Source organism: Triticum aestivum, chromosome 2B (assembly GCF_018294505.1).
Source record: "Triticum aestivum cultivar Chinese Spring chromosome 2B, IWGSC CS RefSeq v2.1, whole genome shotgun sequence".
Taxonomy (NCBI): domain Eukaryota; kingdom Viridiplantae; phylum Streptophyta; class Magnoliopsida; order Poales; family Poaceae; genus Triticum; species Triticum aestivum.
This window is the reverse complement of record NC_057798.1, coordinates 773,939,829-773,955,801: the sequence shown is the minus strand read 5'-3', so window position 1 is coordinate 773,955,801 and position 15,973 is coordinate 773,939,829. Positions and strand designations below refer to the sequence as shown.

At 41.6% G+C, this 15,973-nt stretch overlaps 1 protein-coding gene across 3 annotated transcripts; it reads left to right on the top strand.

The window, feature by feature from the left end:
• The first annotated feature begins 727 nt into the window (after positions 1–727).
• On the top strand, positions 728–14,849 carry LOC123047300 (uncharacterized). 3 transcript variants are annotated; one of them, XM_044470809.1, is made up of 24 exons: positions 728–949; positions 3,215–3,441; positions 3,561–3,666; positions 4,074–4,175; positions 4,260–4,319; positions 4,430–4,508; positions 4,617–4,767; positions 4,847–4,970; positions 5,291–5,468; positions 5,623–5,651; positions 6,184–6,332; positions 6,409–6,511; positions 6,675–6,770; positions 6,854–6,906; positions 7,033–7,156; positions 7,569–7,631; positions 7,717–7,776; positions 7,889–8,050; positions 13,070–13,140; positions 13,231–13,324; positions 13,561–13,697; positions 13,802–13,882; positions 14,000–14,105; positions 14,486–14,849. In XM_044470809.1, the coding sequence occupies exons 1-24, from the start codon at positions 743–745 to the stop codon at positions 14,528–14,530; spliced, it is 2,607 nt and encodes an 868-aa protein (XP_044326744.1). In that variant the 5' UTR covers positions 728–742; the 3' UTR covers positions 14,531–14,849. The 3 variants fall into 3 exon arrangements, with proteins under 3 accessions (XP_044326744.1, XP_044326742.1, XP_044326745.1); XM_044470807.1 differs by having other exon boundaries at positions 4,614–4,767; XM_044470810.1 differs by lacking the exon at positions 728–949 and adding an exon at positions 1,716–1,844 and having other exon boundaries at positions 4,614–4,767.
• Positions 14,850–15,973: the final 1,124 nt, after the last annotated feature.

Here is a 15,973-nt window from a genome sequence, read left to right as displayed (position 1 = left end):
CGAGGTTGGGTGGTGGAGTGTAGTGTCTAGGGTTTGGTCCAGTGAGCGAATGAAGAGAAATATATATGGGGTCGGGTGGGTCAGCATGAGCCGGGTCTGACGTGACGGACGCGCCAGGGCGTCCCATGTCCGCCTCATATTTGGGCTGTATATGATGGGTGCCGGTCAGCCCGGGTGTTTGAAACCCTTTTGAGGCACCCGGCTTCGTCAAAATTTCTTTACCGGTCAACGACCGGGCGGGCCACCCGGACATTTGAGGAGGATTGAGGCGCTCGGCTGGGTTGAAATTTTGTGACCTGTCAGTGATCGGACGGGCCGCCTAGACGTCTGAGAAGGTTTGAGGTGTCCGAATGTAGATGCTCTAAGAAATTGCCATAGTCAGGTCCACTGGACACGGTTGCAAACCACATGTTCCATCTCCATGGACTAATTAACATCCCTCGCTGCTACAGCAGTACTCCTTCCGTCCTAAATATAAGTTTTTTTTTAAATATTTCAAATAGACTACAACCTACGGATATATAATAGAGATATTTTAGAGTCTAGATTCACTTATCTTACTTCGTATGTAGTTATTTATTGGAATATTTAAAAAGACTTATATTTGAGAACGGAGCGAGTATATTGTTGGAGCGCTCTGACCGTCCACTTCCAACTTAAATACAAGTGCGGAGTGCCACAGAGCACAGAGAGCACAGAGCGAGAGACAGTGGCACAGAGACAGCAGAGAGCTAAGAGCAGGATGAGGGTGGCGGTGGTGGGCGGCGGGGTGAGCGGGCTGGCGGCGGCGCACGAGCTGCTGCTGGCCGCGAGCGGCGGGGGCGGCGTGCGCGTGACCCTGTACGAGGAGGAGGACCGCCTCGGCGGGTGCGCCGCCAGGACGGTGGCCGTCGACGACGGCGCCGGCGGGTGCGTCCACCTCGACCTCGGCTTCATGGCCTTCAACCAGGTCCGTACCCCTTCAAAAGGAAAAAGGTCCGTACGTGAGCGATGGCCATGCATGCATCTTGCGCGAAAATGATTAAAAGCTTCGACTAGCTGAAGAAACCTTTTGTCTTTTGAGATGGCTCGAAGAAACTGTTTCGCCGGCCATGATTTGGGTTCTGGACTTATCAGGGTCACACACACACACACACACACACACACACACACACACAAATAAAACCTGAGAATTTTCGTGTTTTAGCACGGCTGGTTCTTGTTTTGTTTGCCGTTCTTTTTTCTTGCCTGCTTCCGATAACTCAGTGTTAATATAGGATTATAAGACATTTTCCTTTCCCATTTTGCGGTCATGTGATTTTTTATACTAGACCATTAAGTTTACAATTTGTTTATTTTAAAGAGTATAAATTATTAAAATATTTCAAAAGGTATTTTAGAAATCTGTTTTTATATATTGCAATAAATGTAAAAAATCACATACAACAATAGAAAATTATTATAAATGAAATAAAAATGTTCATTGTGTATTTAGAAAATCATGGGTTTCAAGGAATGCTCATGTGTTTGGAAGAAAATGATTACACACATGTGGACATATGCTTTTTTTTTTTTGCGTATTTGCCCCAAATAAATAAAAATAAATAAATAAACATACTAGACAAATAGAAAATCAAACATAGACGAACATGTCAAAGTAAAAAAAATGGAAAACAAAAAATAGACAGGGAAATGAAAAGAAATACTCTGGCGCGGCGGCCGCGGGGCAAAGTGGCCCGCAGTCGGCCACTCCGACAAGGAACCACCTTTGGGCATCCTCGGATGCAGCTCCGGCGCCGCCGCCGAGGCTTTCCTGTGCCTTCGCTTACCTCAGCCGCCGCCGTCTCGAAGACCGCTCGGATGAGGTGCGCCCACCGATTCCTTCTATGCTGCTTCGGAAACGCCACGAAGCTTCCTCTTTGCGGCCCTCTGCCTACGCCTACTGCAGCGTCCTGGCACCGTCCTTTGAAGCAGCTCCCTGTTGGCGCCGCCCTCTCGCAGCGCCGCTTCTTCTTCTTCTACCTCGGTGGCTGCCTCTCACAGCTCACATATACAACAATGGAGGCGCAAGAAATTTGGTGGCCGGAGCCTCACACTGCCGGCCTTTTCTTCTCTTTCTATTCTCTTGGCTCAAAGAAACAACACGGTTTACATCCCTTATATAGGGTCAGAGACTCACGCATCCAGCGGCCACACTTCTCCACTAACAGCATGACCTCCATGCACTAACGCACTACCTACATGCATGCATGCACTCACGCCACACCGGCCACTAACTCAGACGACCTGGCTGCTAACTGATTCCTATCTACATGCACAAGTCTCGCACTTGCGCTGCACCCCATAACGGCCACACATGACCTTGCCAGCGGCTTGCACGCCCACACAACTAACTAGTTTCATGCAGCTAACAAACTAAGCAAATCACTTGGCTCCTACCAAGTGCTTAGCCGGTCCGGCTCCAACCTCTCACGCGCTTGCCGCCTCGCGCAGCTTTGCAGCCTCTAGCTGCCATCGGCATCTCGCCATGCTCGCCGTCTCGCACGACAGCTTGGCATCTCGCCTTTTTCGCACGCCTCCGCTGAACCCTTGCCGACCTACAACTTCTGAACCTACATTACATGCCTAAACGAAATAAACATGCTGATACAAATATCAAGATTAGTTCTAACACTCCCGTCGGGCTCCGACACAGCTGGCCATCGTCACAATCGAGTAGCCACGCGAGGTCAGGCAACCCAGGCTTGATCTGCGCTATATTTTTCCAGTGCTGTTCGTGCCTACCTGCTCATCGCACTGAAGGTGCTCGGTGGAGTGCTTCTAAGCACAAAACTCAAAAAAAGATTTTTTTTTTCAGAATTGTTAGGTTCAGCGAGCTCAAATGGAGAGTTTTGCGTGTGGATTTATGTTTCTGTGTTGAGGTGGACTGATTGTGTATGGTCCGTAGCAAAATGCCCAAATTGAGTACAACACTAGCGTAAGTATTATCCTTTGAAGGGATCTGCATTGGCCGCACTTCTTGATCCCTCCGATATAGTACTGTAATGCTTATGGTTGGGAATGCAGTTGTTGTTGACTTGTTGTACATGTTGATTGATATTTTTATTTTTCTCTGATTAATATAGGACTTCCTAACCCCTGGACTGAACATGGAAGGTCTTTGTAAACCTACATTATAAGATACTATATTTTGTTCCTCACTAACATTTTTGTTGTGCTATATGCGTCAACATAGGTAACATATCCCCAGATGATGGAACGGTTAGAAGGGCTCGGGGTGGAGATGGAAAGATCGGACATGTCTTTCTCAGTGAGCACACAATTGAAAGACAGCGGCAGAGGATGTGAGTGGGGCAATGGCAACGGTATCTCGGGCCTCTTGGCACAAAAGACCAACATACTGAAACCCAGTTTTTGGCGCATGGTCCGTGAGATAATCAAGTTCAAGAATGATGCTCTGACGTAAGCAGTCTAGTCCCTCAGTTCTCATGTGCATATATTTATTTCCGTTAGTAGCTAGATGCCGTGTGTTTATACTATATGATGAAAGTTAATTCGCTGGTGTGATCTTTGAAATGAAGGTACCTGGAGGACCACGAACACAGCCCTGATCTGAACCGTAATGAGACATTGGGGCAGTTCATTCAGTCGCACGGATATTCCCTATCATTTCAAGAGGATTATCTTGTACTGCTTCTATCTAATCTACTTGCTTATGTCATCTTCTAGTGTATCCAGCAACCCTTCATTTGGCAAAATCTCACATCAGAATTCTGTATTCAATTCTGTTTTTGAATAGTCATGTAAAACTGTGAAGATAAACTACAATTTTCAAATAAGTACCAAAAAATTAGATGAAATATTCAAGTTATAACTGAAATCTGGGCTTAGTCCTCAATGGCTAGTTTTCACTCCAACATGGGTGCAGGGGCAGTAAGGCTGGTTATTAGCTTGTAGAAACTTTCTTGTGAGTATTACCATGGAAAAAGAACAGAAATTTATGGATATGCACGCATTGTGTTGTGATTAGGGCTGCGTGTTTAATTATCTATGCAGTTTTGAGTTAGTGACACGAAAATGTACATTTGGTGCAGATTCCAGTCTGCACAGGCATGTGGTCATGTTCACCACAAGATGTTTTGAGCCTGTCTGCTTTCTTTGTGCTGTCATTTTGCCGAAACAATGACCTTCTTCAGGTGCCTTGCTACTTCGTATGCATGTTCCTTTCCCATTGCATTTGTCTTTGTGCATTTGAAAGCTGATTAAATCTGTGCACTCAGCTGTTTCGTCACACCCAGTTGCCCACTGTCAAGCCTCGTTCACAGTCCTATGTAAACAAGGTATGCATTGCGATCCATCAGCCTCAACAGAGGTTGCACATTGTAAATATTACACTCTTTAGGTTTTAGCTGCAACCAAATACAGGGACCGAACATTGCAATTATTGCAGGTAAAAGGAGAATTGGAGAGCATGGGCTGTCTAATTAAAACCAGCTGCCGGGTCAAATCTGTTTCAAGTCTTGATGGAGGTACATATATGCGTTATTGTTTGTTGATTGCCTGTACAAACAATTAGTCATCATATATATGATTGATTCACGGGCTGAAACAATCCTCTGTTTTGGCACTGGTAGCAGCTGGCTACAGAGTCTTGGAGAATGATGGTTCAGAGGAAACATTCGACAGTGTCATCCTTGGGGTCCATGCACCTAATGCTCTGAAAGTATTAGGAGCTGAAGCCACACACCAGGAACTGAGAATTCTAGGTGCTTGTCAGTATGTCCAGAGGTAAAGCCTGTCTAGTGTTGCTAAATGAACACATAGATAAAGTTTGATCTACTGAATGTCTGATATGTTCATGTTTCAGGGATATATACCTCCACTGCGATCAAAATCTGATGCCCCGAAATCCATCGGCATGGAGTGCCTGGAATTTCCTGGGGACAACTAGCAGGGGCTTTTCTGTAACTTACTGGCTAAACCAAATTCAGGTAAATTCTTTTCTTTTCATATGCATGGTTTGGTACAATGAATTAATTTTATTGATGACACATTTGTTGACGAAATGGCCCTGCCCTGCCTTTTTTTACGACACTGAAACCATTTTGTGCGCGTTAGATGTCCTTAGGACTAGGCATGCCTCCCCAGCAAAAAGAAAAGGAACCAAAGGATAAAAAACAAAGATGTTTCATCACGTTAGAACACACTGTAGAGGAGGCTCACAGGATAACAGCAAAATGGAAGCTCTAACCTCAACAGCATGAATGGATTACATAATTATTTACTGTGTTTTTTTGTTTTGCTTTTGTAGAAAATCGAATCTGTCAGGCCTTTCCTGGTGACACTCAATCCTCCTGGTGTTCCGGATCATGTACTGCTTAAATGGAATATAAGCCTCCCTGTTCCGTCTGCGGCCGCGGCGAAGGCTTATCTTCAGCTTGATCAGATCCAGGGAAAGAGAGGAATATGGTTCTGTGGGGCATATCAAGGTAACCTGTTCCATGAATTTCAGTTTGTGGATGATTTGTTCGTAACAACTTGCATGTATATAGATGTACGACAGACTTTTACTACATTAAAGTTAGGTGTGAAATGATGTGAAAAGCATTCGATCTCAAATGTTTGTTCTGCCTTGGATCGCAGGTCATGGATTCCATGAAGACGGATTGATGGTATTTACATGCACAACCTATCCATTTCCCCTTAGAGTTAGGTATCGTGCATAGTGAACCGTACTACTCCCTCCGTCCCAAAATAAGTGTCTCAACTTTGTACTAGCTCTAGTACAAATTTGTACTAAGCTCAAGACACTTATTTTGGGACGGAGGGAGTATGATGATAAGGATAAAAGGGACGGGAGGAACTGTGATTAGATTGTCGCTTGTTTGGCTGTGTGCATCATAGTTATGCAGAGGCCGGGTGTAATGCTTAAACCTTTTAAGTAATAAAGCGCCCCTTTTCGAAAAAATAAACTCTAACAAAGGTATTAATCCTATCATAACCATAAGTAACCATATCCTTGCTTACCTCTAGTTGCCTTAAGGCCCAAGCTACTAGATTTCCATGCTTCTCCTTTATTCATCTATTGGGGCTGTTTACACCACCCTGACATATACGCTTTTAGTTTCAATCGCATAATCAGAATGCATTTGACATGAACTAGTTATGTGAGGTCCATTTCTGTTGGTCATATTGAATCAACAGGCTGGGAAAGCAGCAGCTCAAGGTTTGCTTGGAAAGAAATGCGAGCTTCTGTTGTACCCAAAGCAGATCATTCCATCATGGACCGTGGCTGGGGCACGCCTTGCATTTGCAAGATTTTTCATGCAATACATATCCATCGGTAACTTGATGTGAGTCCTTGCATGAGTCGAAATGATATGCGACACCTAATTATGATTATTGTTCACCTTAATAGTTTTTGTACAGATTGGTTGAAGCGGGAGGTAGTGTGTTCAGCTTTGGTAAAGCTTGCAACAAATGCCCTGTAAAATCTGTTGTGCGAGTTCATGACCCCTTGTTCTATTGGAAGGTTATCTTCTCTTCTTTTTTCTGCCTACACACGCATCTTTAATTTTTTATGATTGGTCATTTATGCATAATTCTTAATTTCTTATAAGCTCCACTGCAATTGCTTTGGCCAACCTTCTCATTTCAAGTGCATATGGTTATCCTAGCTCTCTCATGGCTTTCAGGCTACAACAGAAGGAGAGATCGGCTTGGGAGAAGCCTATATTAACGGCTATTTCTCTTGTCTTGACAAGAGAGAAGGCCTTCTGAATTTTATCCTGGTAAAACTATATCATAGCCCATGAGCTTATTGATAGAGGTATTTCTTCATTTCAGATCAAATCCATGATCCATTTCTTCGCAGATTCTCATTGCTAACAGAGATGAGCGTAGGAGCCGCGGCATTGCCAGAAAAAGGTTCTGAAACCTTCAATTGTCCACTATGTTCCTATCCTCGTTTTTTTCTTTTAATATAAAAATAAAGTAAAACCTATGAATCTATGCGTGTGACTGATCAGGTACACAAAATTGTTTGGTTTGCAGGCGTTGGGGGTCACCCTTCTATGTAATGGCTCTGTTGTCATATGCTAAATACGTTTTGCGCCACGCCTCGAGGAAGAACACCGCAACACAAACTCGTCGAAACATCTCTCAGCATTATGATCTTGTCAGTCCTCATGTCTCTTCTTTTGTTATTGAGATAACTAGCTGCTTAGGGCAATTTGTAATACTCCCTCGGATACGTATTAATTGTCGTTGATTTAGTACAAAGTATGGATCGGAGGGAGTACCAGAATTATTGCAAATCTTATCGAGTTGAAATTTTTGTGTTCCAAACCTTATCAAAAGGATTTATTATAATTAATTACTTTCCATGCATCTATAATAACATACTCCCTCTGTCCCATAATATAAGAGCGTTTTTTAACACTACACTAGTACAAAGTTGAGTCACTTATTTTGGGACGGAGGTAGTGTGTGCACAGACTAGTAGTGTCAAAAATGCTCTTATATTACGGGACAGATGGGGTACCAAATAGTGCTAATAGTTCTATCTTTTTTCTTGTATATGTGCACAGAGTAATGATTTCTTCTCGCTTTTTCTGGATAAATCGATGACTTACTCATGCGCAGTTTTCAAGGTTTGTAAATCTTGTGATTATTTTCCGCAGCTTGTAAATTTTGTAGGGCAATTTTATTAATTCATAGACTGAAATTAATTGATAGATGGAGAACGAAAGCTTAGAAGCAGCCCAGCAACGTAAACTGAGCCTTCTAATCGACAAGGTAATACCGCCATATCTCCAGAGATCGTGTGATTAGATTGATTACTAGTTAGACAATGTTGTGAAAATGATCTGATGGTACTTCATTCTTGCAAAATATATGTTTAACAAAGGCTAAAGTTGAGAGGGAGCATCATGTTCTTGATATCGGTAGCGGCTGGGGAAGTTTAGCAATACAAGTGGTTAAGCAAACTGGCTGCAAATACACTGGAGTTACTTTGTCGGAGGAGCAGCTTAAATACGCCGAGAGTAAAGTAAGAGAAGCTGGCCTAGAGGTTAGTTCTATGTTACTCCCTCCTTTACTCAATACCTGTCCAGTTTACAAGTTTATCAGTAATTACCATTCCACCATATCTGTTCATTGAGAAAGTGTAGTGTGGATATTTTAGCATTTTTTACCTGCAATTTTTTTTGGCATTTTTATCCTCTAGACCCCCACTCTTTCTTGTAGCTGATACAGCTAACAAAGCAGCATAAAGCAGTTTGCAAAACCAGCTACTACTTTTTAACAGCTTAAAAAACTACTACTTATTACAGAGCCAGGAACACAGGAACCAACAGCCCGAAACAATTCTCAGGATTAAGCAATTCCATTAGTTCGTTAACCCGCCAATCATTGGCGCCCACCCATGCATGTCTTCTCGCATGAGCTTCTTTGACCACCAGCTTTACCCTCAATATCCCATCTTCAAGATTTCTTCGATCTTGTTCTTTTTACAAATTAACCCAAGCGTCAAGGTTGCTGCTCAGGCTGAAAATCACCGTAGCTAGATCACTAGGATATTGCTGTTTGAATAAAGCTGTGTTTCTAGTCTCCAAATTGTCCAACATATTGCTGCTCCCCCACAAAGCACCAGTTTGCGCTGGGGCACATCAATCCGCCCATCAATTAGATGATCAATATTGTTAGGGGGTCTAACAAGGTCGAAGGCACAAAGAATCACTTGCCGTATCAACTTTCCTAAACAGCAAAAAACATCAGGTGATCAACAGTTTTTGTGTCAACAGAAACACCATTGATCATTTCCACTCCAACCTCTCTTAAGTAGTTTATCCTTGGTTAGAATACTACTTTTAGCATCAACCATAAGAGATCTTGATGTTCTGAGAAGATTTCAACTTCCACATGAATCTATAATTCAAATTCCCCACTGATCTAAGCTGCATGTACAAATCCCTAACTGTCAACTTGTTTTGATTGTCAATCCTCCATTTACTATATCTGTTTCTTCAGTCAACTCAATCTCACCTAGCAGCCTCTTGAAGTCTGTGCATTGTAGAACAGTTTTACTCACCCCATGAAGTTCTCTTGAACCCGATGTAACCCGAGCCATCCTCTTTTACACTCTTTACAGTCACCAGCTTGGAAAAGGTAGCACTATACAGTCTAGGTAACTGAGTGGCCAACGGTGATCCATTCACCCATCTTATGTAGCGACCTTGATGCTTGGGTTATTGTAAAGTCTTAGCTTCATCCATCCCCAATAACCCTCACAGCAGATTTTCCAAAGAAATTGTTAAAATACGTTGCCTAGTCTTTCCCATCAGTTCGGACTTTTAAGGAACTTGGCTAGCGCATCAGTTCAATATGGTATCCGAGCTAAGAAGTCTTGAGTATTGTCCGTCTCCCTCCATCAGTTCGGACTTTTGAGAAACTTGATCTAATCTCTGTCCCACGTCTAAGGTCTTCTTGTACGTGCACATCCTAGACGTGAGAAGTGTGAAAATACGTTGCCTTCCTTCATCAATTCAGACTTTTGGAGCGACTTGTCTAGAGCATCAGTTCAATATGGTATCGGGGCCACAAGGTCTCGGGATCAAATCCTGGCCAACACACTATTTAATATGAAAATAGTTGCAATCTAATCTCAATCACACGTCTAAGGTTTTCCTGTAAGTCCACAGCCTTGAATTCAATATTAGACGTTTGAGTTGATCTGGAGTATTGAAATATATTGCCCGCCTCACTTTTGAGAAACTTGGCTAGCGCATCAGTTTAATAGGATTCTACCAGTTCCTCTTCTTGTGAAAAATGTACTCTGTCTTGACTCCCTTCTCTCGAAACAGGCTTTCGCCCCGCTTCTTTGACTCCCTTCAAAAACTGTCCATCATCTCATCATGCTTCCTCTTTATCTCCACCAGTTTCTTCTTCCATATCCTTTTCCTCGTCAGCAAGCCTGTCCAACACTGTCAAGTTCTCTGCTTCCTGGATCTTATGCCCCATGACTTTGATCTTTCTCAGCCTGAGAGAGTTGAAAACATAGCAATTTTCGGAGCAGCACTCTCTAGCTTATGCATAACCATAGTTTCCATCTCGTTTAAAATAAATGCTAGGAAATCATCAGTGATAGAAGCTTTCCCTTACACGCTCATTGCCTCTCTCTGCGTTGTGCATTTTTTGTACTCTCTGTTTAGTGCTTAGGATTATCAGTGGCCCACATGTATCCAGATTTAGAGTACCATGCTCAACAATTGACTCCATTGAAAACTGAATGTTATATATATCGAAATATGTAAGTGGCAACCGTGTGGCAGATTGCAAAACTGCCACACGCATCCAGCACCGTCAGTTTTCCTTTCCCGCACGTCCTCGCGATCTCCTTCCTTTCCGGCACGTCCTTCTGATCTCCTTCCTTTCCGCACGTCCTTCCGATCTCCTTCCTTTCCCGCCCTCCTGATTTCCTTCCTTTCAATCATCAGTTACGGCCCTGCGCGCCTTCCAGATTTTTGGGCAAAAATAATACTTGAATTGGGATTTGATCTCTGGTCTACAGGTAATCAACGAAGGGAGCTAACCACCTCACCTATGACACTGATTGTTGAACAAGCTAAGGAAAAATACTGTTTTTGACATGTTTTGCCTTTAATATTTTAGCACTGAAAAACTTTTGTTTCACCTATCAAACCTGGCACATAAACTTTTCCCATGGTAAATTCTCCATCACCATCACGATAAATGACGCGCCACCAACATGATAACTTTTTTATACCACGCGGTACATTATGTGTAAGTATCATGGTCATAAGCATTGAAGGCGTGATAACTTTGGTGAAAGCATGGTGGTAAATTTGATCATTGGGAAGAAATTTGTTGAACCCGGCCCCCGGTAATCTCTGTAAATAGCACGATAATATTCACGCCATAGACCTGATAATTTAGATACAAACATCGTGGTAACTTTAACCATTGGGGAAGAAAAAATGTGAAAAGATACCAGATAATTTATGTGTAAATAGATGGTAATATACGCAGTGCACATCTGATAACTGAGGTAGAAACACCATGGTAACTTTGACCATAGGGAAGATTTTTTTTTGAAAAGATACTCCGGTATCTTCTGTGTAAATAGCGCGGTACTATACCTCCCTCCCCTGATATTTTTATGTGTAAATAGCATGAAAACATATGCACTGTGATAACTAAACACCATGATAAGTTTTTGACCGTTGGGGAAAATTTTGCTGAAACATACCCCTGATAAATTTTGTGTAAATAGTATGATATTTTAAGCACCGCGGGCTTGATAGGTTACCTAGAATTACCATGATAACCTTTTGTCCCGGGAAAAAGTTGTTCAAAACATCCCTGATAATTTTTATGTGAATAACATGATAATATAAGCACCGCATAACCGATAACTTACAATATAAACATGAAGGTAACTTTTTACGAAAGAAAAGCAAGTTGTTAAAAACATACACTCGCCTCGCAAGGCCTCTTAGATGAACACAACACATGATGTGCCACAAAAAAGCCACATAATGTTTAGTGTCATGAGGGGCACACGTTCTCGTGGGTTGGCCCAAAAAACGGCCCACTTTGACCCGCTGTAGGCGTGATAATTTACGCAAAAACATCATGGTAATTTTTGACCTATGGAAAAAGTTACCGAAACACACCCAGGTTTTTAGGTGTAAGTACCATGATAATATACGAACTGTAGACCCGGCAACTCATGCACAATCCCCCATGATAACTTTGATCAGGGGCGAGGTTGATGTACACATACCCTGATAACTTATGTGTAAGTACCACGGTATTTTACACATCAAAGACTTTATAACTTGCACAAAACACAGTGGTAACTTTGAAAGGGGTGTTGTTGTTGAAACATAGTACCTGGTAAGTTCTATGTAAATAGCACGGTAACTGATGCAACACGGGCCTGATAAGTTGCATGCGAATACCATGGTAACTTTGTCCCGAGGGAAAATCGTGGTAAGTTTTTGTACTTTTTTGTAGTAACACAATTGTAAAAAAAAGGATCAAAACGATTAGTTTCTTTAGTTTGAGCAATAAATACCTAAGGGTGAGTTGGTTGTGGTGGCGCGCTTTGGTGCCAAGGAGGTGTGGGTTTCAATCCCACATGCGCAATATTTTTTTTATCATGTGGTAGACGTGAAGAAGTGGTAGTTTTCTCGGGGGTAGGCGCGCGAGATGTGCGGGAGAAACAGGTTTCTTGGGCGAGCCTGCAGGGTCTTTCGGGAGAAGGTGGGGTCGAAGGAAGGGGGGCCATATGGTACTTTAAAGTGAAAGAAGTATAGGTGTGGCAGTTTTGCTTATATGACACACATGTGCCAAATATATATACAAGATTTCACTCCGAACTCCAGCATAGGTGGAATTTTGTTGACATTTTTAACATTCACTTTGAATCTCGACAAAATTAATGCGTTTGTGCAATTTGGCACGAAGAGTTGTTCATTAATTAGGAACCAAAATTTTGTTAATCAAGATTTCTCTAAGTATTTGGATTGAACGGAGTCAAATTTACTCCAAATATCTCCCGTGAAAGAGAAATATAATTCAAGAATGGCACGTGGAAATAATAGACGTGCGCAATGGAAATCATGGAAATGGTGCATTATACGGATCCAAACACGTATCCATTTTGGAATCTTTTTTCATGGCTACGGAAAACAATTTTTCATGGACTTCCTAGGCGGCGGGTCATGTTGAGCCTTGAAAGCTTTGATACACAGCGATCGATCTAGTAACTTTATGTCTTATTCTAAAAAAAGCAACTTTACATCTCCCCTAAAATCAAACTAGTTTAATTTCTAGGCTGTTAAAATTTGCGTAATTATGCCGGTCTACGTCATCAACAGTTATATATATTTTTGAGATTATCTAGCACACCTTTTTTCTCTTCCTGGTTAGCCTGTTATGTATTTTTAATATATTATTGAATATATCGATAGACATGCACAGAGAATTATTATTCTTTTGTCTCAGCTTCGGCAGGGTGAAATCCTAGCTAACAATTCTACTATCTATTGCTATTAATTTTTAGGACCGCATAACTTTTCTCTTGTGTGATTATCGCCTAATACCACCTTACAAGTATGACGCAATCATAAGCTGGTAAGTACTACTATATTACGGATGCTTTCTGTGACTTTGACACCACCCGTGTGCGTGGTTATACTTACGTATTCCTCTGGTGTGAATCAGTGGAATGATTGAACATGTTGGCCATGAATACATGGACGAATTTTTTGCCTGCTGCGAGTCTTACTTGGCTGAAGATGGCATATTGGTCCTCCAGGTTAGTGCATCAACAACTAAGTATATTTTGAAATGATTTCACGGCTGAATTCCAATATCATCAAGAACCGCAACTAAGTAGTGTATGCCTTACTTTTGGTGCATAATAACAAGTATTAGACCTTATTCTTTTTGATTTCGCAGAAAGCCAAATGAAAGATACTCCTTACTATATATATCCAAGCAAGACCTTAGGTCTACACGATCATGAACTAACCATTATACATCTGTGTTTAGTTCATCTCAATTGCAGAGGAACGGTACGAGCAATACAGAAGAAGGCCACACTTCGTCAAAGAATACATATTCCCTGGCGGTTGCATTCCTTCTTTGGCCCGTGTAATGTCTGCCATGACCACGTCATCAAGGTTCAGGTACGTTTTACAACAATTGATCAATGATTGATTGGTTACTTCATGGTCATGGATGGATCTCCATCCATTAAACACTACCTAACCTTGTTGCGCACTGGGTACAGCATAGAGCATGTCGAGAATATTGGGCCCAACTACTACACAACTCTGATGCACTGGAGGGACAACTTCATGGCCAACAAAGAGTAAGTATCACTTGTCATTCACTATAGAAGAATGCTGCTGTGACGATTATATACATATATTGTTACAGTTGGTTGTTCAGTTAGTATTAATTTCTTACTGCTTTCGTTTTCTTGCAGTCAAGTTTTGGAACTGGGCTTTGATGAGAAGTTCATCCGTATATGGGAGTTTTACCTCATGTACTCTGCGGCTGGTTTCAAGTCACGGGCAGTTGGAGATTACCAGGTACGTATTTATGTATGTATACATGCTCTCTCGGATCTTAAAAATATGACTGGAATCCACATCCATATGATTACCTATGTTATTTCGAGACAAATGGAAGTCATATACTCCCTCGGATCTTAAAAATATGACTGGAAATCAACAGGGTCTCCCAAATATAGCAACCATTTATTTTCAGTGCAATAAATGATGAAATTAATAAATTTTTAAATGGTGACAGTGTTTTCTTGGGAAGACCTAATTGCGTGATTTTCATATATCAAATTAAAATGTTAGTGGTAAAAGTTTCAGGACATTGCCAAAATAATTATGTCTGAGCCTTCACATTCCAGGCACTGATTGTGATGTCTGAGTGGCTGACATATATATACTGCATGCAGGTTGTTTTCTCTCGTCCAGGCAACCGTCGGCTAGGCCTGCCTTGATGGCTAAAGTCAACTTATCCTTCTCCATTAGTAAGTCAGCCCTGGAATGGTTCGCTCATACGGGCAGCCTAATCAGGTGGTTTGGTAATCTATCTTCTTGTTTTAATCAGGAAATGTTTAGTTTTCATGGCGGTGTATTGTCTATTAATAAATTTGCGTGTGTATGCAAGTGCTACATGAACCTCTGGTTACTAGAATTTGAGAATTGTATCAGAAAGAGTTGATGTCCTTGATTGTAGTTTTTGATCTTTTCCGTGTTTGACATTCGTGATGTTGGTTATGGGAGAGAATGGATGTTTCTAATTACCATGTTCTATCACTAGCTCATGAAGATAGTTTGTTATGCTTATGGGGTACCACATGCATGTTTTTTAGACGGGATGCCCCAAAGAGTCACCGACCAAGAGTGCAAAGAATTGCTCACACCATACATAACACTCGGATGACCAGTAGTTACCAGCTCATACGATAAGAAACAACAACCCTAATAAGTGCCACACGTGTGACACGAAGCAATTTCGCCCACACGTGTAGGCCGAAGAAGGTCGGGCCAAGCGCCCTTCTAGCCACCCATTGTGACACTCAATTTTTTTGTTTCTTTCACACATGCATGCAAATAGGGACAAAAACAGATGATGTCAGCGGGAGTCTTTGGACCCCGATAATGCGCATATGTTCGGTACGGGAAACCCTCGTCTTGAACGAAACGTTCGCTGAAACCAGACCGATTGATCGAACAAAATCGTTTGCTTCAACCAGCCCTCCAGCCCAAACTATGGATGCCCCCCCCCCCTCAAAAAGAAAGAAAGCCCAATTTGGCCATGGAACACAAAATAAATTTTTCCATGCTATGAATAAAATGGGTAAAGTTGCCATGCTTCAAAATGAAGGGAAAAAAAGTTCATGGTTCAAAAAATTGCCATGTTTGCCATCACAAAGAACATATAACAAGATGCCATGGATTGTTAGTAAAAAATCCATGGTTCAAACAAAAAAATTGACATGGTACATGACAAAATAGATTTGGTATTGTATTTAAAAGAAAAAATTGCCATGGTAAAATGTTTTTTTTCTAAATGGCCTACAAAAAAGGTCATGTCATTTTGCATTTGTACATGGTGGCAAAAATGGGGATTAAAATTGTAAGGTATTTTTACTATATATGCATGAAGACACAACAAAAGAAGTAAATTCGCCATCACATATAACACAAAAAAGTGTAGCATATATTGTTTCGTGATAGTTGCCATGTTCATAAAATAAATTTACCATGGGTGAAAATATTCCCATTACTGGGTAAAATTAAAAATTGCCATGGATGTAAAAATAATTTTGCCATGGCAAACTCAAGGTATATTTGCCATGGAGAATGAGAAGTAAAAATTGCCATGCATGGTGAGTAAAATTGCCATGAAGGCACAAGTAAAATTGCCATGGCAATAA